At 37.7% G+C, this 23,109-nt stretch overlaps 1 protein-coding gene across 18 annotated transcripts in view; it reads right to left on the bottom strand.

The window, feature by feature from the left end:
* Nucleotides 1-23,109, bottom strand: part of DOCK3 (dedicator of cytokinesis 3) — a 220,724-nt gene that overhangs the window by 194,357 nt on the left and 3,258 nt on the right. For all 18 annotated transcript variants that reach the window (XM_074879567.1, XM_074879577.1, XM_074879568.1 and 15 more), the window contains exon 2: nucleotides 5,801-5,884. In XM_074879567.1, coding sequence (XP_074735668.1) covers nucleotides 5,801-5,884 — 84 coding nt within the window. The remainder of the gene's footprint in view (nucleotides 1-5,800; nucleotides 5,885-23,109) is intronic.

Below are 23,109 nucleotides of genomic sequence, written 5' to 3'. Positions count from 1 at the left end.
CTAACTGATTTTGAACACCTCATGCTTTACATTCTCAGTATGCCCAAGACAAAGGTTTCATCCAAGTACTGTAGAAGAAAATGGAATAAATCATATCCATTCCAGTGTGCTCTGGACAAGTCACTGTATCTTAAAGCCCTATCCAACTCTGCTTTTACATGGATTCTACCGCACAGTGCAGTAGATAAACCAAGCAGACTACCTGCAGCAATACAGCCACACTGCACAGTGATTCATTCCAGCTAAACCTACCATAGAGTCTAAACATCATGTTTCTAAGGTGGAACATAGAACCCAGGAAAAAGCCACAATCCTTTACAGCTGCTTTTTTCAATACCATCTAACGATATTTGATACAAGCTAAGAAAAGTGAAGAGTAGGCTGATCGACAGCTCTGCCCTCTGTATACCCTACACAGCAAATAATCGCTCAAAGAGCTGCAAGAAGAATTACTTCCATGGTAATAAAAGTGGAGAAAAAACAAAAAGTATGCCATTATGCCTGTTCCCCCGCACGTTAAGAACACCACTTGCTCATAACTTTTTATTCAAAATGCATTGTCTATACATATATTCACACTGTAGGTTATTTGCGGGCCAGTAATAAAAGCTAAATTACTTAGCAATATATGCAAGAAAGTGTCTGTCCTTCACTTTGTTTCTAGGGCTTCTTCTGCTATAAGAAGTATTAGGCTTCCTGCTTAGCTCCTCTGAACCCTAGAATTCAACAAGGCCTCTGAAGAGCCAGGTCAGAAAAATGGATTGTGAATGTATATACCAACATCACATATCAAAAAAATGCTTAGGTAGATAACACGTCTTTCACCTACAGCTACCTGTACATTTGGAAATTCATAGTGTGGGAAAGCTGAAGCCATATTACAGAAACCTGCGTACTCTTAGATGAAGACTGAAAAACAGTCTCTCCAAAGATGTATCACGCTCACAAGTCTCAGCAATAGTGCAATCAATCCTAGTTAAATTGCAAGAGAAGCTCTGGGGCAGGCCTGCACATCTCATTCTCTTAATCTGAGCGATTAGAAGAGCTACCAACGTTTTTTGATCTTTACTTGAAAGTGCCTTGAACAAAACATGATATTCTTTCTAAAAGCCGCCTCGTAACCTTTTTTAGATTTCCACTTAATCAAAAAGAGGTCTGTCACATAGAAAAAGCTCGTCCCTTTGAGCACTCAGTAGCAGAAAAAACAAGAGTCCTAATTGAAAGGTATTGATCTATTTTTTGGGAAAATAAAGCTCAAATATCTGGGTTAAATAAAGTAGCATCAGCTGCAGACTGAGCTTTGTCCTACCAAAATAAGTATACTTTGCAGTAATGTGAGTAACCCTCAAATCTGAAGGAAAGCTATCTTTTGCATATACTAGCCAATAAACAATTGCCTTTACCTTTTAATCTGTATATAAACTGCTGTGCAGAGCTAAAGGCACTCAAAGTGACCCAGAAGAGGGATGGTAACAGTGCTTAGCAAAAGCCTCTTGATGCCGAAACCACGCAATGCCAAGACCACTCTGTTCTGAGCTTGATGCTCTGAGCAGTGCCAGGACAGGACGAGCAGCAGATGAATACCCAACCTTGCCTGCCAACGCCACGTCAGGGAGCAGCCTCATGCCAGCAGAGCCACAGGAATATGCTAATAATGCAGTCAGAGATGCCACAACAAAAGCAGAAGAGAGAGAATGTGTTTTATCTTGGTGTTAGCCAAAGAGAGGGCCATCAAGAAGCTATTCCTGTGCTCCAAAAGACTAGTTTGAATTGCCAGGCAAGATCTTCCGCAGCAGCTGTGTGGGTCCAAGAGTCTTCAGTTCCACTGGCACACTCCACAAAAGGCAAAGAGGAAAAGGGATGAAAAGGGATGAAAAACGAAAAAAGGCAAAGAAGAAAAGGGATATCTCACTGGAGGCATCTTTCTAAGGTTAAACCCAAATTACTGGGAGCGAGTCAGTTTGGCCCAACCAGCCACAGGACAGCTCTCAACTCCAGGTGGAAGGAAACCTGCACTGCTCCCACAGCAGTGACAGTCTGAAGTGCGATTCCTCACTCATCTCTATGGTACAACTTGGAAACGTGGCAAAGATATCACTTCTTAAGTACATTGAATTTTTCAAGAATTTAACAAAAAAACCTTAATTTCAGGCTGTATCTGCTGCTTAAGTATCCCAAATACTGGAAAGCCTTCATTCAACCATGCTGTCACTGCTGGAATAACAGAGGGAAACTTTAAATGTATTACATGCATGGCTTAAGAACACTATTATTAACACACACACACACTAAAATCATGTAAATAAATACTTGTGTGAATACCAGAATTTGCATGGGTAAAATAATATTCTTTTAACTGGTGCTTCAGGCATGAGCTAGTGTTTCTTTTCTTCAGTGAATATATGAGAGTCTCAAGGTAATAATTAAAGTCACTGAAGTTGTAGCATTTTTAATCTAAAGAAAACTGCTCCCTAGCAATAAAAATAAATGGACAAGAGACATTCTGAATTTACTCTGAATGCCACTAGTTACTCACAGCTACTGCCAGAGGCAGGGCAATAGCCATATGACTTGAAAAATGGGGTGTTCTTTAGAACGCACAGTCCACGTGTATTTCAAACAATAAGTATGCTCATGCTTTGTCACTTGACAAAAGAAAACTCTCTTTCAGCATTTATAGGCAGCATACTATTGCCATACCATTTCACCTCCTCAATGTATGGCATGTAAAGCAGAGAACACCACTTACTGTGTCAATTCCCTCTCAGTGGCAAGATCAGAAGTGGAAGGGCTTGGAGAGGGGAACAGAGAGAGGGAAAAGCTGTGAAAACAAGTGTACATACAACTGATATCTTGAAGAATATTTGTTACCTTTGAGCGAGACCAGTCGAGGATCTCAGAGTCCTTCATGCAAACAGTAACTATAAAATCACCCTAGTAACATCACATGCTTTAGAGACAGCATAACGTTTGAGGACAACATGGATGGAGCTTTTGGTAGCTTCAGAGGAAAGGTAAACACTAAGTCAGGCTTGAACCCTGTCGTATGGAATTACTGGGGGAGGGGGCAGTGGGAGGCATTTGTCAGATTTAGACAGGGTTAGAAAAGAGCAATACAGACAATTTGTGGCCTGGTATGAAAGCACGCTGAGTGAAATTCAAAAGTTTCAATTTCAAGCACATGAACAAGATCCGTAATAACAAAGATGTCTATTTCATTGCATTTTGTTTAAAAAAATGCATAGACGACCACAACAAAACCAGATTTTTTTAAAGTTATCAATTGGTATTCATATTTATTATCCTTAAAGAGACAAATACGCATATATATACATGTGTGTGTATGCATATATATTTGTTCCTTTACTCTGAAAATTTATATAAAACCTAGCTGCGGAGGTACGAAAGAGTTTGCTATAGAAAATCCCCTGCTCTTCCATTCAATTGCTCTAAATGCAGCAAGTGCTTTTTACACCAGTCACTACAAAAGAGCACTTGCTCTTCTGTAATAATAATAGCTATTCAATAAGTCATTATGATTAAAAATAAGCACATTCAGAAGTATAGATAGTATTTGAATCTTTGTCAGTCTTGAATTCTTCAGTGAGTCTCCAAAATCATTCTTCACGTCACTAAAAGGTTTGCATGTACGTGAATCCTTTCAACCCAGACAGCAAAATCCCTACTGTAGAGAATTGTGCACAAACTATTCTAAGAAGTGAAGCTGAAACAGCAATGGATCTTCAGTCAACTCCCACAGCAGTGATCCTTATTTGCACGGGTTAACATTAATTTATCTAGTTTGTCTGGACAAAAAAGTCCCCACCAAATAATGCAGAAGTAGAAGATGAGGTATGTTTAATTCTAAATTTGCAAGGCAAACCAAGGACCTTGTTAAACAACGACTTAGACAAGAATGCTTAAACGATGACTATTTTTTTTCTTTTAAGAACCTACTTTGCACATTTAGTGGGCTTTTTTTGCATAATTCACACATGCAAGAGCTACAGCACAGACCATCTGAATATTCAGATGAGTTTCATATTGTGGAGTTCCAGATGTTATTATAAAAATTAATATATCTTTTCATAAATGTGAAGTCCATGGTAAAGATATACCTCAACCAAAATGACACAATAAAGGGCTTAAAGAAAACCAAAAAAACTCTGTACAAACACCTCCTTCAAACCAGGAAAAACACTGTCTGAGGGCCTCCTTTCTCAGTGATTTGAAGACTGGCATGAATTGCCTTTGAGAAATCATCCTCAAAACTACTGGCAAAGGAAATATACAGAGCCTAATTGTTATAACACTGTAAAGAGACATTGGATTATCCTTTTGCTTTTCTGTAAGCAAGCTGCTCCTTTGAGATTGTGCTTTTATTTCCCAGAGTTTTGAAAGCTTCCTTGATTACCAGAAATGGTTTGAAAATATTATGACTGCTTTCAGCAATAAACACTGTTTTACCTTAGAGTTATACTATGCTATGTAAAGTAATAAATTTTTCCTGAGCTTGCACAATGTACTAATTCACAAGACCTGGTAGAACGACTACAATCACTCAGTGCTCAAGTAAGGCTTAGCCCATTACACCAGATGTGGTTTTTTAAAAAATCATTATAATTTGCAGCTATAATACTACAGGTAATGTTTACAACGTGCTTCTTCATGCATTAAACATCACTATGGCACTACAAAACTCTCATTCAACAGAAATTTTTTTACAAGTGTAGGTGAAGCAGCTACTACTTTCCTAGAAAAATTAGCATGAAGAGTTAAGCCAGTAGGTAAACAAACTAAACACCTGAGTACAAGAAAAAGCATCAAGAGAAAAAGACAGTTCTAGGCATGAGAAGAAAAGCAGTCTTCTGACAAGCATGCAGCAGGTTTGTGTAGCAACATTAACACTATTCAGTTTACAGTAATTTTTCATCTCCAAACACAAAACCAAACCTACAACTCTTTGTAGAATGTTAATTTGGAATTCTAATTTGTGGATCTGGTTTTGAATTTAACACTTCAGCATTAAGGTTACATTATTCCACCTCAGACTATAGTGAAACATGTACTCACACTGTACCTTGGCAACCTACTTCTCAATAGACATGTTTTACACCACTTGCTCACCCTGAACATTAGGATAAAAATCATTCTCCTTTTAAATACAACAACTTCAGCCACACTATTCACATGAAAAAAGCAGAGGATTAGGACATTCAGTTTATTCACACACAGCCATCTCCAACCATGTAAGAAAGAACTGTAGTTATAACATTTACAATGGCAATTTCCTTTAGGTACAAAAAAATCACATGAAGATAAATGCAATGAAATCCCCCCTAAACCCATATTCTTTTTTCCCAGTATTGTTCCCAAATGATTTGCTAATCTATTTCATAACTAGTATTTTTCATGTGTTTCTAAATAATAAACACTGATAAATTTAATTGAAATGCATAACAGTAATACTGAGGAAATATAGAATAGAAAAAAAGATACTGATTATATACTTTACATGATGAAAATTCACTGTAAGACCCAATTACAACACAATAATCAGGTCAGGGTTCAAGATTTTCTGGACAGATGGTTAACTTAAAACACACTGACCCCCTATCAGACTGGATTAGTGCCAACAGCACTCAGCCATTCCTAAAGAAAGTGGGTCAGATTAGGTTTTATTCAAGTGCTTTGATCTGATGCATCATGATTTCCAGACAACTTATTAAAATCTGCTAGATTAAGATATTTGTACATTCTTACATAGAAAATGGGATTCCTTCTTGGACATTACACTTACCTTCACATTTCTCTAGGATCTGGACAGTTTCACCTAGTTCCAGGACCAAGCCTTGCGGTACAGCTCCTCGGAAGCTGCATATCACTAGAGGGTGGGGAAAAACAGAGAGACACACATATGAGGGTTGAATCTTTGTGTGAATTTTTCTAAGCATAGCACTTTAGCTCACTCCTGACATAAAAATAGCTATTACATAGCTGCCCGGAAAACCTGTTAGCCAACTTTTCCTCAAGATATCTTTATTTCGGCCCTTATCGGAAATTAAGCTCAGCAGCAACGTAAAAGCTGTGTGTTTTAAAAGATTTTTTTAATTAAGCAAGACTTGTAATCACTTTAATCACCAACCCCGATTCATATTGCATACAAAGATTTCCTTGTCTCACAATTCTTACTCTACTACACAATTCATCAATGGAACAGGCAGTCCTAACTGCAAAGATTATAATAAGAAGTCAACTGTAGGAATTACTTTCCTCCGAGTTGAAACTATTTCAAGTACCATCTGTGTAACTCATACACTGCAAAAATCCTACATTACCATATGTTATTAGATTTAAGTAGATATATAAAAGAATACATAAGAATCTGCACTTTTCATAAGCACTAACATGACATGTACATTAAATATTTTTCTAGGTATCTTTAGCTTTCATTAACCAGGGAAAGAAAATAAGAACCCATCTTAATGTTTCAGAAAATATGAATACAATTTAAAAATTACTAAATAAACATCAATTTAAAAAACAAATTTCAAAAAATAGTGTATAATGACATATTCTTTAACCATATTTATCAAAAAATAATAGAGACATGGACCTGGGTAGTTACCTGAAACATGACATGTCAACACAAAGGATGAATTGCAAATAAGGTCTGCCCCCCCAAGTTCTGTAATGCCTGTTCATCAGCATTTAAAAACTCACTCAGGTAGAGATTTAATTTAATTGCTCAAGTACCTTGTTCTAAGTAAATACTTGTTGAGCTACAGTACACCCTATATGTTACCTACACACACCCCAGAGCACAAGTGGAATTCCATGAGTTGAAATAGTGACCTCCAGTGGGCATTGTCCTTTTTTTCCAATTTAAGAGAATACTCCCCTTTAAATGCAAACACTCAACCTGTGGTTGAGATGTTCCCATGTGATGGAGCTGCATTTCATCTCCTCCCTGAATATCTTTTTATGTCAAAGCCACTGAATCCCTTATGACTAAAGACTCTCTGCACAACTTAAAGCAGTTAACCAGAAAGTCTGAAGTCCAGGGGAAAAACACCATGGAAACTATCATCTGTACCATCTACCACAAGGTAAGTTTCTTGAACCTTGAATTTCCAAGAAATAATAATAGAAAAAACTTCCACCAAAATAAACAAGTTTCAACCGTATATACAGATTTCATAAAGAGAAAGGGCAAGAAAGAACAAACCACATACATCAGGCAAACACCCACACAGATGAGAGTAATATGAGAAAGGATTTGAATCAAAATCTAAAGAGAACCAAACCATCAAATGTTTGCTCTTCCACGGTGAGACTCAATGCAGTCTCTCTTAATTAAAGAGGGAAAAAACTAGGGATTCCATCAACAAGCTTAAACTGTTCTCTCAGCTCATACAGCCCAACAGAAGTCACCACTGGTTAAATAAGGTTTTAAATTCTTGTTTACATCAGAGACAGGAGAAACATAACAATTGGCTCCAGACTGGAGTAAGGCACACAACATAATCCAAGAAAAACACTAAGCTTGTCAGCATTCTGGATTCATTCTTCACCCATGAAGAAAACATAGACATGGATTTCAACCAAAGAAAAAATACGTAATCCTTCTCCCAAAGTGCAGGAACGCTGACAATTGCCAAACACCTAACTGGCAGGCCACAGTCAAACCTCTAATGGCTTCTCCTCGCCCCTCCAGTATTTTCCATAGCAGTATCCTTTGAATACAGAGAATGTTTGGTTTTTTTTCTTTTTTCCCTAATAGACAATTTTACCAAAACAAGAAGGTACAAACATCTTTTATTTTTTAGCTGGTTTGCAAAATACAGTCTTATATTAAAATAACATGACTTGTCCATTCAGACCAACAAAAATACTAAAAAATTCAAGTATGTCTCAAAAATCCTGGGTAAAAAGCTACTATTGAAAACACCGGAAAAATGAAGAAATGGTAATACAGTAACAAGATACATTGATTTATGAGAGTAATTCTAGTTACATGATTATTTAAAAAAAAAAATACATATACATGATAAAATCCAATTGCCAGGCCATTTTCAACTTCTCTGAACATGCCAATATTATAATGACACAGAGACACCAGTCACAGGACACATAGTATTAGTGGTTGTAGACAAAAGAGAGGCTTGAATTGTAGAGAGATTAACAACTGACTGGTCTTACTCAGCTAAGTGCAACAAGAAAGAGTCTGAAAAACATCATTGCACGTTAACCCTGCATTAGAAGCTTTGAATTAGCAAACAACAGCTAGCTTCCTATGACAATTACTTACTACATGAAAACTACTGAATAAAGGATGGGATGCAATCAGGAAAGAAACTGGATTTGATGCAACTACTAGATGCAACTACTTTGGTCACCAGATACTTGCCTATTATGTAACAATAAAAAGTTGAGTTTGGAATGAAAGCTAAAGGAGAGGTACCAGGAAAAGAGAGAGTACCATTTTTCTTCAACTGCTGATATAATAAATTCTTAAAATATAGCCAAGAATAATGACTTCAATATATTTAGGCTTACAAGAAGTAATTCTAATAGATCTGTTAGTTTATAGATGCAAACCACCCATTTATAAAAGGATTCTACTGGTCACACAAAGAAAATCTGATATAAGGACTCTACTGCATCAATATGTAATCAGCTCTTTAGAATTCAGAGTACTCTATTAATAAGATAGCCAAAGCTCTTTTCTTAGGTCTACTTCAGTCAAGAAAAGAATAAACAAAAATCACAGAACAGAAATGAACTGATCCCATCAACTTTAGATACAATCTGGATGATCATTCTCAATTGGAAAATAAGTTCTCATACAAAAATAACATCCACCTCATGTTCCTCATTCTTAATACAGCAGTATGAAATCTAATTCCTTCATTGATAAATTTGTAATCATCACTAAATTATGTAAGTCTCTCCTGCTTGACAATTTAAATAATATATAGGGTATGTGAATAGCAATACGGGTATTTTCAAAATAACAGAAGCCAAATCTCAAGTAGTTGACTTTCCAGCCACACTGAACTGAAGTCAGGAAAAATTAAAAAACTCAAATTGACGCAGTACACCAAACCATATCTTGTTAAAACGGTTTAACAGGAACACAATTTAACATCTCTGACATAAAAAAGAATGGTAAAAATAACTACTGATTATGTCAGAATCCCAGAAATTTGAGGCTGTTTTATAGTCTGATATATGATTCCAAAGGTTACTTCCAGAGTTATGGATGTTACTTGTTTGTTAAGCTAAAAATGCATTATGCAACACGATCTTATTTATGGAGTCACTTTTAGGTACATGATTCTTCTTAGCAGTATTATTTGAAAAATATGAACACAAATGTATATGGGAAATACAGAATAATTTAACCATTCTGGAGAAAATAATTTACAGAGAGGACTCCAATAACTGACTTCTGTCCTTCCCACAGAAATTCTTTATAGCATATGATGATCTACAAACCATCCGTCAATCAACAACTCTCCATCATTTCTTACAAGAGTCATCCCCCTCAGTCACCAGAATACAGAAGTAACAGTCAAAACAGTCATATAGCAAAGCTTTTACCCACCAGTTAACAGATCTGAACGATCCCTCTTGGATTCCAGGAGAGACTGCTGAAATATTTAACATCTACTTTCAGATATTAAATCCCCTTGGCATCATTCAGGTTTATAAGGAGGTCATAGTTCCCTCTCACGAAATGTAATTTCAGCCAACAGTTAGACCCAACATTCTGCCAAAGAGGAATGCTTAGAAAAAGCACTATGTACCACTTTCAGGAACCATCTCCAAGTCAGAGGTTCCTTAACTGTGGTACTTGAACTGTATCAAAGTGGGCCACAGCAAAAGAAACCCTTCCCTCTGCACTTCTATAACATGTTAATGAGAAAGGCAGTTAGTTACTCTCAAGCTGTAACAGACAGTACGAAGGAACTGGGGGGTATAACATATAAAAACAGATGGCATTGGGATAACAGTTCAGAAAGCCAAAGATCCAGAAAAGGACATTCAGATGTGGTTTCCTTGCCTATGGACATGCCCTGAGACAGTATAAGCAGCTGCACCAGCAGTAAGAAAAACTGCTTCAAAAGAATAAGGGTACACAGATACACACAACATCTTAAGAAAGGGTCAGCACATCTCTGCATAGCTTCCAGATTCCTTGTGTTAGGTATCTAGAGGAGCTGCTCGCTATATGGACAAAGCAGATCCAGTTGATACAACCCAGTAGGTTTTACAGAATCTATTCTGAAACAGCCCCTGCCAAAAGCTCTTGGAGAAACTAAGCTCGGCTGTGGTAAAATGGGAAAGCATTTGCACAGATATATACTAGCAAAGAGATATGAAATAGAAGAAGTAGCCAGTTTTCTTAGTAAATATGGAATGACCAGCAAGCTCTAAAAGGATCTCTGTTGCAGAGTTTTCTGTTTAATGTATTTCTAAAACATCCAGAAAAGCTGAGCATTTAGAAAAGTGACAAAGGTTGTGAAGCCACTCAAGCTATTCAGGGTGATAAACACTTGCAGATGGACCTAAGTACCACAGGTAGAACCAGCAGATGTACACCATTTAGTTCCTCTGCCTGGTGTTTCATGAGGGATGAACAGTCCCATCTCACATACAAAACAAACTTCTCTCCCCCTGCTATTACCTCATTGGGTGAAACCATGGAATATTTCAGAGTTTTTGTCATAAACTGAATGCTCAGACCCTGTCAAACACCAGCCCCCTCACCACCACCACATCACAACAGAACACTATCTTTGAGAAAAAAAGGAAAGACACCACTGCGTGCAGTACTGTATAAAATTCACAGTGAACCTTCAAGTGCCAGTCTTCCCCTTTCCCCTTTGTCAAAAATGTATCCTTCATGAAAAAAGGACAGAACAGCATAAGGAAAGGTAGAAAGAAATGAGACAAGATATAGCAAGGACTGTGTAAGGGCTTTTATATGATTAATTATGGACGAAGATAAGACTCTTCTACTAGTAAGACTGACAGCTGAAAGGGGTGGAGAGAGTATAATTGGTAAGTTGCACAGAGAACCTGAACAGGATTGTTAAACATCCCTTCCAGTACAAAAAGCAGAGCAGTGCCAAATGAAACAGCAGAGAATAGTTCAGGACTTTATTTAATAAAGTACTTTTCCACCCAGTGCACAAACTGTGAAACTCCGCACAAGATGCTGTGGGTGATAAAAAAAATAAAATTAAAAATAACTCCAGTTCAAAAGCAAATAGGGCAAATTAATGGATGCATACCACCTTAGGCTCAGCCAGTCCCTGACCCAGAAAGCCCTTAAGTCTTAGGAAAGCATCACATATGCCTATCTTGCTGTGCTACTATACTGTAAACACCCGCTACTGGTCACTGTCAAGGGCAGGCCACTGGATGAGATGGGTACCTGGCTGGCCTGTCATGATCTCTCTCACACTGTTATTATGGAGTCACAGCCTGAGCTTCTGTTATCACTTGCCATCTATTGATTTGTGACCTCATCTGAACACTATTATGGCAAAAAGAAAGAATACAATTCACAGGTCCAGTGAATTAGTACAATGCTAAATTAGATTTAATGTGTGTCATTATCACTTTCTGCTGCCCACTTAAATAACGGAGCTGTTTTCATTTGTGCTGTGGTATAATTTAAAATATGTCTTCCTTTTGTAATTCCTTCTAATTCAATTTCCTATGTCCCAACTTCCCCACCCAGTCTCACCTGGGTCGCCAAGCTTCCACAGATCATTTTTCTTCTCAAATGGATTACATCAATTACACGATAAACACAGGAATAGAAGTGTGGCACATTTTCTACATGAACAGTGGGAAAATCCAAAACAAGAACAGGAAAATGCCCGAGTACTGTCCAGCACAATACATCCACATAAAGATCATGCAGCATGGAGCTGCTAATTCCCCTGAAACATGATTTTTTTCTTAGCATATACATAAAAATACTTTGCAGTACCATGAACTGGCATAGGTATATGCCTTCTCATATACTAATTTTATTCAACCTATTTCTACACATATTAAAGCCTACACAAATATTTTGACATTGCATAATTTTGTTTACAGTATAAAACAGCAGTTCAGCCCATAATAAGTAATGTATTTCCATAAAGGAACAAAGCCCTTTTCCTGCCCTGTCCTTCCCTACCTTCAAGATGTCCTAATGAAAATTGGAAGTATTTATTTAAATGAGGGCCGACAAACAAAATCAGTTCAAGAGGTTTCCACGTTTACTGTCCCATTTTCCTTCTCCAAATCTAAATTATGTTTCTCTAATCATAAAGTTGAACTTTTTAAAATTACTACCTATTTCTCATGCCTCCCCTTCCACAACAGAAGTTATTGCTGCTACTATAGATCCAATATGCTATATACCACATTTTTGTTTTTCTTTATCCCAAGATGTTGGTGAGGTCAAGATTTAATGAACTCTGTGCATTAACTTCAGGGGAAAATACCCACAACATTTTGTATTATCAGCTGTGAATATGCCTTTTTTCCTTTCAGTTTCACCGGGTCTTTTTTAGTTGTATAATGTGACAAAAAAAGCAAAAAGTTCTTAAACTCCTTCCACTATAACAATCATAATTTTGCAAACTTTCAACATATCTCTGTTTACTCATGGCTTCAAAAGACAAATCTTCTAGGTCTTTGTGACAGTTTTTTCCCGTTCTCAACTTGCTATTATTATTATTATCTTCCTTACTAAAACTCTGGTAACTTGTAGTATTTTTAGATGACATCAGCAGAACAAGTGTTTCAGGTTAAAGTGTGCTGTTTAATTTTCATAAATTCTTTGTACTACACTCAGCTTGCAGTCATTCAGGTTATGCACTGATCATGCCCCACGTATATCTCTGACCAAACTAATTTCAGAAGGAATGGCAACGATATGCACAGGAGAAACATTAGCTGCAGTTGTGTTGCTCTATATCCAAATTACTTAGATCCACTCTCTACCAATTTATAATCACACTGAGAAGACACTAAATTGTGTTCTGTGCTGCAAATGTCAAAGTTCTGAAGTTTTCTGATGGTGTAATTTATGCTTTATAACACATAACCATATTTTACACTCACGCTGCTATCACACCAGCTAAGAATTTGGTGTTCATGTTTACTTTAGGTAAACACATAAAACAAACTCTTAAATTTCATATTCAACTACTACTAGTTATCACTATTACTAGTTAACATGGAATATAAGTCAATCCCTGAGCCTAAGGTTGATTGATATTGATTACTCTCTAAGAAAATAATGTAATTACTTCAGACTGATAAATTAGTGTTATGACAAGGATGTATCTTTCCTTAAAATGCTTTTTCATATTAATCCATCTATTAAAAGTGTCTAGTATCAAACAGTATAAGCTAGTTTTAACAGCTAAGATGAACTTTATTTTCTTCCCTGTTATACCCAGACAATAATAAAGGCTCCAGAGTCACTGTAGTAGAGTCCAAAAATGGCTCTAAATCCAATACCTTTTCCCTAACAGAGGCTAAAACAAGGAGGTGAAGGAAGAGTATTAGAATAGGGCAAGGATGTGGCTTTCCCCAACTTGAGCCATCCGTGGTTTGGGACTTCCTGAAGTCTTCATTAGCATAAATTTTACATATGTATTTAATAGCACTTTCTATGCTTTCTCTTCTACAGAGCCACCCACATGTTTTTGAACCACATCAACTTTTAACATCCACATCACCCCAGAACTCCACGCTTCACTTATGCATACACAAAGCATTTTTCAGTTGTTCAGATGCTGCGTCACCAATGAGTGACCTCTGTGAATTGTATTAAAATAAAAAGAGCGAACAATCAATTTTTATTCTTCCGCTCCACTGTATTTATGGTTTTAGAATCTTCCAAACTACCTTTTCTTAATAATGTCTTCTCCAAGAAGTGTGACAGCTGTTAATTCTTTGTATTTACATATGGCAGACAGGGAAAAGTCTCTAAGCTACAGCAATATGATCCCGCAAGAAAAAACCAACATTGATACAAGTTACCATGCAGAGGAAAAGACAGCTAAGAGTCAAGATTTAGCTTTACCTTTTTGTGAGGCAACTGTGTTGCACAATCACGCCTACAGGCAGCAAAAAATTAATACTTTCCAAACCACCATGTACTTTCCAGTCCGAGCCTCTCTCAGAACTACAAACCTTTTTCCAGCAAGCAGGAATAGTTCTTGCAAACAGAAAATCGTGGGTTTAATAATTTAAAAGACAAAAAATAGTTTATGAAGGAAAAAACCCACCATATTTTTGTAACAAAATTAAAGGCCAATATGATTAAATTTTTGTGGTACTGCTTTATTAAACCTGGCAGCTTCATAGATTGCACAGTTAGACTCTGATGATACTTGACAAGGGAGCAGAAACACAAGGAAATTAAAATGAAAACATTTTCATTTTATTCTACAAATACCTAGAAGAATGTTTTCACCTTCACAGCATACCTTCCAAGTATTGAAATGATTGTGGGTGAGGGTTTCAATTATTTGCCAGAAATGAATTTTAGACATGCAAATTTATTTGTGAGTTCAGGACACACTCAGCAAGCATGTTTACAAAGAAAACAGGGAACAAAAAAACAGGTTTAATACTTCCAAAACATTCTGCTGTTTAAGCAAGATGGACTGTATGAAGAATTTAGGTATGAAGGAGAGGACATAGCCAATTACACCGTAAAAAAAACCCCTACCCAAATAAAACACAAGATTCTCGCAGTAAGAGGCATTTCTTGTAGAGTATACTGGTACACACGACACAGAACAGGGCTATAATCCGATTGGAACTGCCAGGCACTAATGTAATACATACACACAGGAAAAAAAAAAAAAAAAAAAAGATTATCAAAAGCTGATTAAAAGCCATCCAAACATTACGATCGAAGAGCAGGGATTAAACAAAAGACAAGATTTAGAAGAGGGCTAAAGAATTTTTTGACCTTATTAATGGTCTTTATGAACTTTTGTGCAAAACCTTGAGGAAAAAAATTATATTTCAGAAAGAAAAACAATCTGTTATACTTAAGGTTTTTTATATTACCAAAATTACACTACAATTAAGTGAAGGTATTTCAGGCTGGTTGGGGAGCAGTGGCAGTTGCTAGGCAGCATCTGCTCCTGTCAGAGATGCTTCTTTCTTTGTGCAATACAGAACCTCAGCCAGGAATACTGCCACCAATGGATTATTACAAGGCAGCTTACTGCCATCACATGGCATCTGCAAAGCGCTCGAACTGCTGCCTAGCAACACCGCCTCTTTCTACTGAGTCATACCATCACTATGAAAATATTCATGTAAAAAAAGAAACAGATGCCCGAGAAGAAAGGTGATCATTCACTAGCAAAGTGAATTATTGCTAGCATCCTTCCCCTACCTCCAAGATAAAAATAGAGATTAGGCTCAAAAATCATGAGGTGTTTAAAATAGTTTTGCACGTCCTGGTGGCACAAGGTAGAATTGAAGAAACGGACCAAAAGCCCCCAGCGTTGTCCACTACCTTAGGTATATTAAGGAACTGATTTTGAGCTTCCAGCTTTGCAGGCATCTATCCTAGTTACCCAACCCCTTCCTGTAAATCCATTCCCTCAGCTATCAGTTCATTCAACTTCCAGTCTGAGCACAGAAGTCCCTCACCCATACATCATTCCCTCTATGCAGGAAGTAAATGCAGCAGTTTCTTCCTCTCCATTTTAAGCAGAGATGAAGGCTGTTTCTGAAACCCTTTTCCCTCTTTCCAACTCCTAACTTGCAAAGAGGAGCAAAACGCTTACCATACCACACTCTGCACAGAGGAGTTGGGAGCCATTCTGCACTGCTGCGTCCCACAGACTGAAAATGCAAGCCAGAAATGGCTACACTTTACTGTTGAAGACTGGGAAACAAAATGAGAAGCCAGTCAAGTTTTGAACATCCTGGAGGATGGAGATTGCACCACCTCTCCAGGCAACCTTCACCAGTGCTTTGCCATATGCATTGTGGAAATCAATGTCCCTTACTGTAATTTGCCACCACTGCTCCTCCTTTCAACGGTGGAACCCTGAGAAGTGTCTGGCCCTGTCTTCTCCATAACTCCCTAAAAAGTAGCTAACCACAAACTGGACCCCTTCTTATCCTCCTCTTCTACAGGTTGTACCACCCTAGATCTCGCAGACTCTCCTCTCTCAACATGTGCCTCCTAACCATCTCCTAACCTCACCCCTTGTACCGAGAGATACAGTGCTCTAGATGCAGCCCCAAGAGTGATTCCCCAAAGGAGGAGATGATCACTTCCATCAACATCCTGGTTATACAGGAACGCAGCCTGGCAGGCGGCTAGTGACAAGAGAGCACCACTGATTCACGTTCACACATGCAAAAACATAGGTATCATCCCACAGCGTTTTACATCCCATCCCATTTTACACTGACTACATCGTAAGACCTCTAGTCCTTCCATCTAACTGCTAAATAAGTTCACAACACGCTAGTTACCTTGGCATTTACGGTCAGTTTGCACATTTCCTATGAAGAGGACGAAGGGTAGAATAGGGCAGATTTATAAAAGTGCATTTATCAGTATACCAGCTCCTACATCTTAGTTGAAAACTTTGTATTTTAGCCTATACTGTCTGCCACACAAGAACTTTTTGTGGACATCTGAAGATGGCTTACAAGACTGCTGAGAAACCTTTCAACCCACACATGAGAACTTTGACCTTTTTGGTAAACTATTTGCTACTAAAAATACCAAAAAATGAAACATTTGTCTGACATGATTGAAGACGCTTTTTCTTCCATGAGACCTGAAAAATTTTTACCTCTTCTAATCTTTACTTCAGCAAACATACATTATTTATTGCTATCAACATAATCTGAAACATTGAGAAAATCCTCTGGTTCTCTTATTTCATCCTCCACCCAGATTGAACTAATTAGCACTTTTTTTCATTATTAAAAGAAGAATACTGTCTTGTGCCAGCAACCTGAAATGTAGTCACTCCAGAACTGAAAAAACCCCAAGATCAGAAGTTGCAGTTTAGGGCCTTGCTGTGATGAAGAAGGTTAGAGCGAGAAACCTATTTCTACCTCTACTTCCCCAGACACAAAAGAGAAGCTGTTTCAGCAAGACCAATGCTTCAAAAGCCATCTTCCTTGGGGTAAAACCCTTGGACCACAGAGATAACCAAATACTTATCAGAGAGAAAAAACCAAAACATAACACAAAACCCAACACAGCAGGGCAACTTTATTTATCATTCCAATCAGATCAACGTACTCAGAAAGGCTGCAACAGAGCAGCAAGCGGGCAGAAGGGATAGCTGCAAATCGCCGTGCGCATGACAGAGCGATGAGGGAGCACCACTGACAGCAGCAGCACAAGCTGTTCCAAGCGGATGCTTAGCTGCGTGCTCAGCAGGCAGCAGGCCCAAGCACATCAGCTCAGAACTGGCCAGTCTGTGCCCCAGGCCAGCTCTTCCCACACCAACGAGTCACTGCCTGAGGAACGGCCAGTCAATATAACCTTTAAACAGAAACACAGGCACGTAGATGACTCACCTGGTCACTCTTCATGCAAGGCCAGGTGCACAGGTAGCATGCAGCGCCATTTTGCGCAGTATGTAATAGCAGATGGCAGGGTAAGATTATCCCACAAAAATGTTGACCCTGCTTCAGCAAACACAGCGAAACTAGACTGTTGCCTGTTTGGTTTACCAAAAATTGATAAACCAAGCTGTCAATCATTCAGCTCATAAGCATTTAGAGAGAGAAAAAACACAAAGACACAAAGTTCAAACCACAGTTTTCAATAACCATCTTTTACAATAATTCATATATTTTTGGTTTATTTATCCCACACTGGCTGACACTTTCTCACTTCTGCCTACACTCTCTGTCAATGTATATAATATAGCCATATATACCTAAAATTACATAAATGAGAACTTGTGCCTAGGTGAAGTGGGCAGTTTTACGCAGACATTTCCATAGGCATTCTTCTTTACAAAGGAAGAGATGGGTGAAATAGAAACATCTCCTCCTATCCTCCCAGATCCAGACCCAGTTACTGGAAACACGCATATCACTCCCTACAGGGACTGTTTAACACTGTCTATGATACTCTCCTGTGAAAGGCTTTCTGCTACCTTTGCAACTTGTTCAGGTGGACCACACACCCAAGCAAGTCAAAGGACTGTATGTAACCCAATACCCAAACAGGCCTGTAAAAAGTTATATATTGCTTTCAACTGGCTTCTGTTTAACAGTTCTTCTGGGTTTCTCTGACATCTATGCGAGGTTTCATTTATCAAGATCAGAAGACCGAAAGGGCAGGTATAACTAAATTAACAGTTGGCACAAATATCTCATTCATAAACACATTTAGAAGGAAGATAGAGGCCCCTTCTGTTCAAATACACAGAAACAAGATATTTCTAGAACAGTAAGCCACCTGCCAAAGCACACTGAACTACAGTCTCCCATGCCAGGTAGCTCACAGACTTACATTCAAAGTAAAGAAAATAAAATAATTCACCATTCCATCAACTACCTACTGCCAACACTAAAAGCATTTAGCACCTAAGCTTTCTTACACTGTAATGTCTAGACAAACCTTTATTTTTGTTTCAGAGAGTAACTGGTATCAGCTTACCTCTGGAAGCAGAATGACCTATTTTTAATGACCAAGAATTAGCTGGTACCACTTGTCATAAGCTTTTCTTAAGGCTTAATATCCAGAAAGACTCAAGAAAAGAAAAATGTAGTCAAATGCTGAAGTGGAACAAGAGGGGAAGTCTTATCCTTGTAATAAGTAATCACCTCACAACTACACTGGAAAGCACTTAAGTCTGCTCAAACCCAGTTACCAGTCCTTCTAATACCTTCAGCAAGTTTTGACTAAAGACTCGTTGTTTAAACACACACTAAAATATGTTTAAGAGGAAGGAATTACAGCTAAAAAAACTTAATAGATGCTTTCAGGATCTCAGAAGAGAACATAAAGTTCATTTTGATATGCAAAAATATGAATGGAGGTTTGATTTTAACATCAGTCACTTGAGTAAGATATTTTGGCTCTTTGCCTTGAGGTTCAGTGAGCATACAGATTTCGAAACAAGACAAAGAAAAGAGTAAAATACTCTTGATTCATAACTTAAAAACAATCAGTGGAAAGACTGCTGTCAGTTGCAACTGGTTTTGAACCAAGATCCTCCTGTGTGCTTCCTTTAGCCTCTTCCTCCGTGAATATCACAACTGAGAGAAGAACACAATAAACTTAATTCACTATACAAATGAACAAAAATTTCTCTGAAGCAGGAGAAAAAGTTGCATCAGCCTCTTTAACAACTGAATAATCTTCCAAAGACTCCATTCTTTGGTCAGTGTTTTCACATCCACATCCAAAAAGTGCTTCCATTACTCAGAAGAACAAATCTATGAAATGTGTACGGCCACCAATAACACTAGTTTTTGGAGGTCATCAGGCATTTACAGCTCTTCCATATAAGAACTATGTTCCAAATAACTGTTTAACATACTCATTAGAAAAGCTCGTGTATCTACATGTCATTGTGCATATGAAGACAAAGAACTCTTCATCATTCCCAATTATCCCCTTTTTTGGGCTTTTAAATGCCACCAAATACGTGGTAGAGAATTTTCTAGATCACAAGTTCTGGTAACAGTTCTTCCACGTTTCCCTGATGTTTATATTGGAGTTGACTTTTTAAGTACAGAATTACTGAAAAGAAAGGCTTTGCAAGATAGTGAGCCTCAAGTCCAGCCGAGCTATGCCACTGACTGTAAACTAAGAAAGCTACTTTCATAAGGATTAATAAAAATATGAACTTTCCACTCTTCCTCCTACATAAAACTGCAAACCATAACCTGCACCATCAGCCCATACTCACACACCAACTTCCTATGCCTTAAATTGTTCAAAAGAGAAATTACTTTAAATTTTCCTCACTAATTTCACTCTAAAGAATCTCCCTTCCTGTCCTACAGGCTTGACAATGAATCTAAACCCAAAGCATACAAATAGGGAACATCAAAGAATTTTCCAAGAACGAGGTACATTCAAGGCATGTTGTCATATACCCCGTTTTTAATTGTAATTGATACCTGCTGCACAAAAAGAAAGCAAAATAACTTGTTCCTTCAATAAATATGAAAAGCCTAGTTTCCTACCAATGGATATTCCCATTCCATCCGTTTCACCGACAGCCCCATGACAAACTGGATGCAGTACCATCAGACTTTAAATTTTTCGCTATCCCCAGTCCTGTTCCTGAGCACTCCTGTCTACAAAGCACCCGCAAGTTCACTCCCATGGTCACATCGACAGCTTCCCCTTACACATTCTCCAGCAAGCAAACAAAAAAGTTGCATTAGGAGTCCTGACAGAACCTTATTATCCATTCTTTTCAGCAAGTCGGTAGCTGCTTATCCGCACTACTATCCACAGAAACTTGAGTAAGTTCTTTTTTCCCCACCCAGCCATCAATTTTCATTACATCTGTAGGAAATGTATGCCTGACACTGCCAACTCTCATCATAAGATGTCACTCGTTACTGGATGAGAGGTATTGTTAGGTGAGGACAGAAAGCCTGAACCCTTAAAGATTTTGGATTTTATGTTTAGACTTATTTCCTTTCTGCACTATCGATAAGGTCTGAGAGAAACCACTTTTGCCTCCACCCTATTAGCAGGCAGCTGAAGCCCTGAAGGCCTTAACTGAATATGTAATATGGCATAAATGTGATTAAATGGAGAAAATTGCTCTCAAAACCATCAAAAGTTAAAACCCATATTGCAATACTATCACTTCTTACTCTAAGATCACACCTACATTCCCATACAAACCATGCGATAAACTGATAAACATACACATATGATCCCTTGCCTTTGTGAACAATTTGAAAAACTGTTTCTCAGCTTCATTCCTCCCGTATTTAAAAAGTTTTAGCTAATTTCTCCTGTAAATGTATTTGTGAGCAACTGATATTGATCTCAAACTAGTAATATCTTATAGATTAATTCTCATCCAGCACTGCAGACCAGGTAATCACAAGAGTAACCACAATGTCTTTTGTCTAGATAAATGAGACAAAATAGATTAGTCTCTTCCCACAAAACAGTATATTTAATCTCCAAGTTATCTCAGCAACAGCAGACATACAGATTTACGCTAGACTGAAACTAAAATTGCCCTCTACATTAAATGACACCTCACTAAACTTTCCTATCTATACTGAAAGTCTCCAATCAGGTGCGTCTTGGGAGTTGCTCTTTTCCGGAGACATTTCAAGGTGTGATTCATTTCTCACTCAGTCAAATAACACATATACATTTCCTTTATGACCGCTGACTGACATATTCCTTTGTTCATTCCTAAATCCTAAGGGTAAAAAAAGGCCCTTAAGGGCAAAATACTGAAGTAAAAATTACTCCAATCAACAGATCATCTAGTTTTCCTGACTAATGAGCAAGTCTCCAGGTATTACCACCACCTCCCAAAACAGCACTGTACAGAAGGTTTAGAAGTACATCCCTCCATACAGCTTTGGTTCCAAGACACATCACTGAAGAACATCCTTAGTCACCCCCCTCCTGCTGCCAGACAATTACAGTTTCTGGCAATAGGGTACAAAAGAGAAGATGAAATATAGTATACATCCCATAACACAGAACCCACTTGCAGTGATTGATGTTGCTTCCCGGATTACCAAAGATGGACTTTTTCCTAATTTGGGGAACGGACTTTATTTTCTATCTCTCAAACTTTTCATTTCAAATCTGTAACAAACTGCTCCGGTGATAGAAACTGCAATATCAATCAACTCAAAGCACTCCTTCATTTAGCAGCTGCCTTCTATGTAAACAGGTAAGAACAGAGTAGTATGCCAAGAGACTTGGTGAGGGAAGGCAGACTTCTTATAAGTTTTGCAGTCCTGTTTTTCCCAAATATGAATCGGGATAGGTGCAAGCCAAGGTTTAGTGACAGAGAAAAAAAAATAAAAATCAAGATCCTGATCAAAAAGCAGAAACTGCAGTACAGAACTGTAACTAGGACATTATGATGTTCCATCCCTTCTTACTACGAGCAAGGGAAATATTAGTTATATGTATTTGTGCTTATAGATTTATTTTTCATTGTTACCAATTAAGTGCTGAAAATAAAGATTAAAAATTCATTTTAAATGAAACAACAGATTTTAACACTAATTCTCTGAAAACTAAGAACAGGTGCTGTTTATGCAGGCAGGTTTTCCTCCTCCTCCATGATTTAATACATACGTATTTAATATGGTCAGCCATACAGAGTACAAGATTAACTACATTAAAACAACAACAACAACCACCACCCACTAAAAAACCCCAGCTTTCTGGAGAACCACCTAAATGTGCTCCTTGCACAAAAATAAAGCAGCATAACCCAACAGCCTAATGAAATGCATAATCAATTCACGCATTTGTCAAATTTTAATTATTTACTAGAGTTCTCTCTGCTTTGCTTTTTCTTTTAATTTATTATTATTTAATACTTGCTTTAGAAGACTAATGTAACTAATCAGATCACTTTAATAAATATTTTCTTAGAGACAGAGACTGTTTTAAAAATATTAAAACACTAGAGGGCCAGAGAGCTAGTTATCTTCAATAATCGGTTTGGAAATCTCACTATTTGTTTTCATAACTGGTCAACTTAAGCATCTGTGGAAGAAGTGCTTGCCTTTCAACAGCGAGTCTAAAGTTTTAAAAGTGTAGTTAGAATCAGAGCCACTGAACATAAGTATTTCCAAATAGAACAGAAGGGAATTATTCACAACAGCTCCCAGGTAGTTGCTATAGTAGCTGAGAAATACAATCAAGGAAGAACTTCAGTGTTGTTAGGGAGGTGTTTAATTATTTATTTAGAAATATCCTGAGCAAGATTTTAATATCTTTGTTGCAGAAGTATACTCTTGTATGAGGAATTGGGCAAGGCAATAGCATTCTACAAGTGTAAGCACTGAAAACTTCACTGGAGCTAGACAAACAAAGAGAAATTCAGAACCACCAAAAAG

This window comes from Strix uralensis, chromosome 10, assembly GCF_047716275.1.
Source record: "Strix uralensis isolate ZFMK-TIS-50842 chromosome 10, bStrUra1, whole genome shotgun sequence".
In the NCBI taxonomy this organism is placed as follows: domain Eukaryota; kingdom Metazoa; phylum Chordata; class Aves; order Strigiformes; family Strigidae; genus Strix; species Strix uralensis.
Note: the sequence above shows the minus strand (reverse complement) of the source record. Positions and strands in the feature narration are given on the sequence as shown.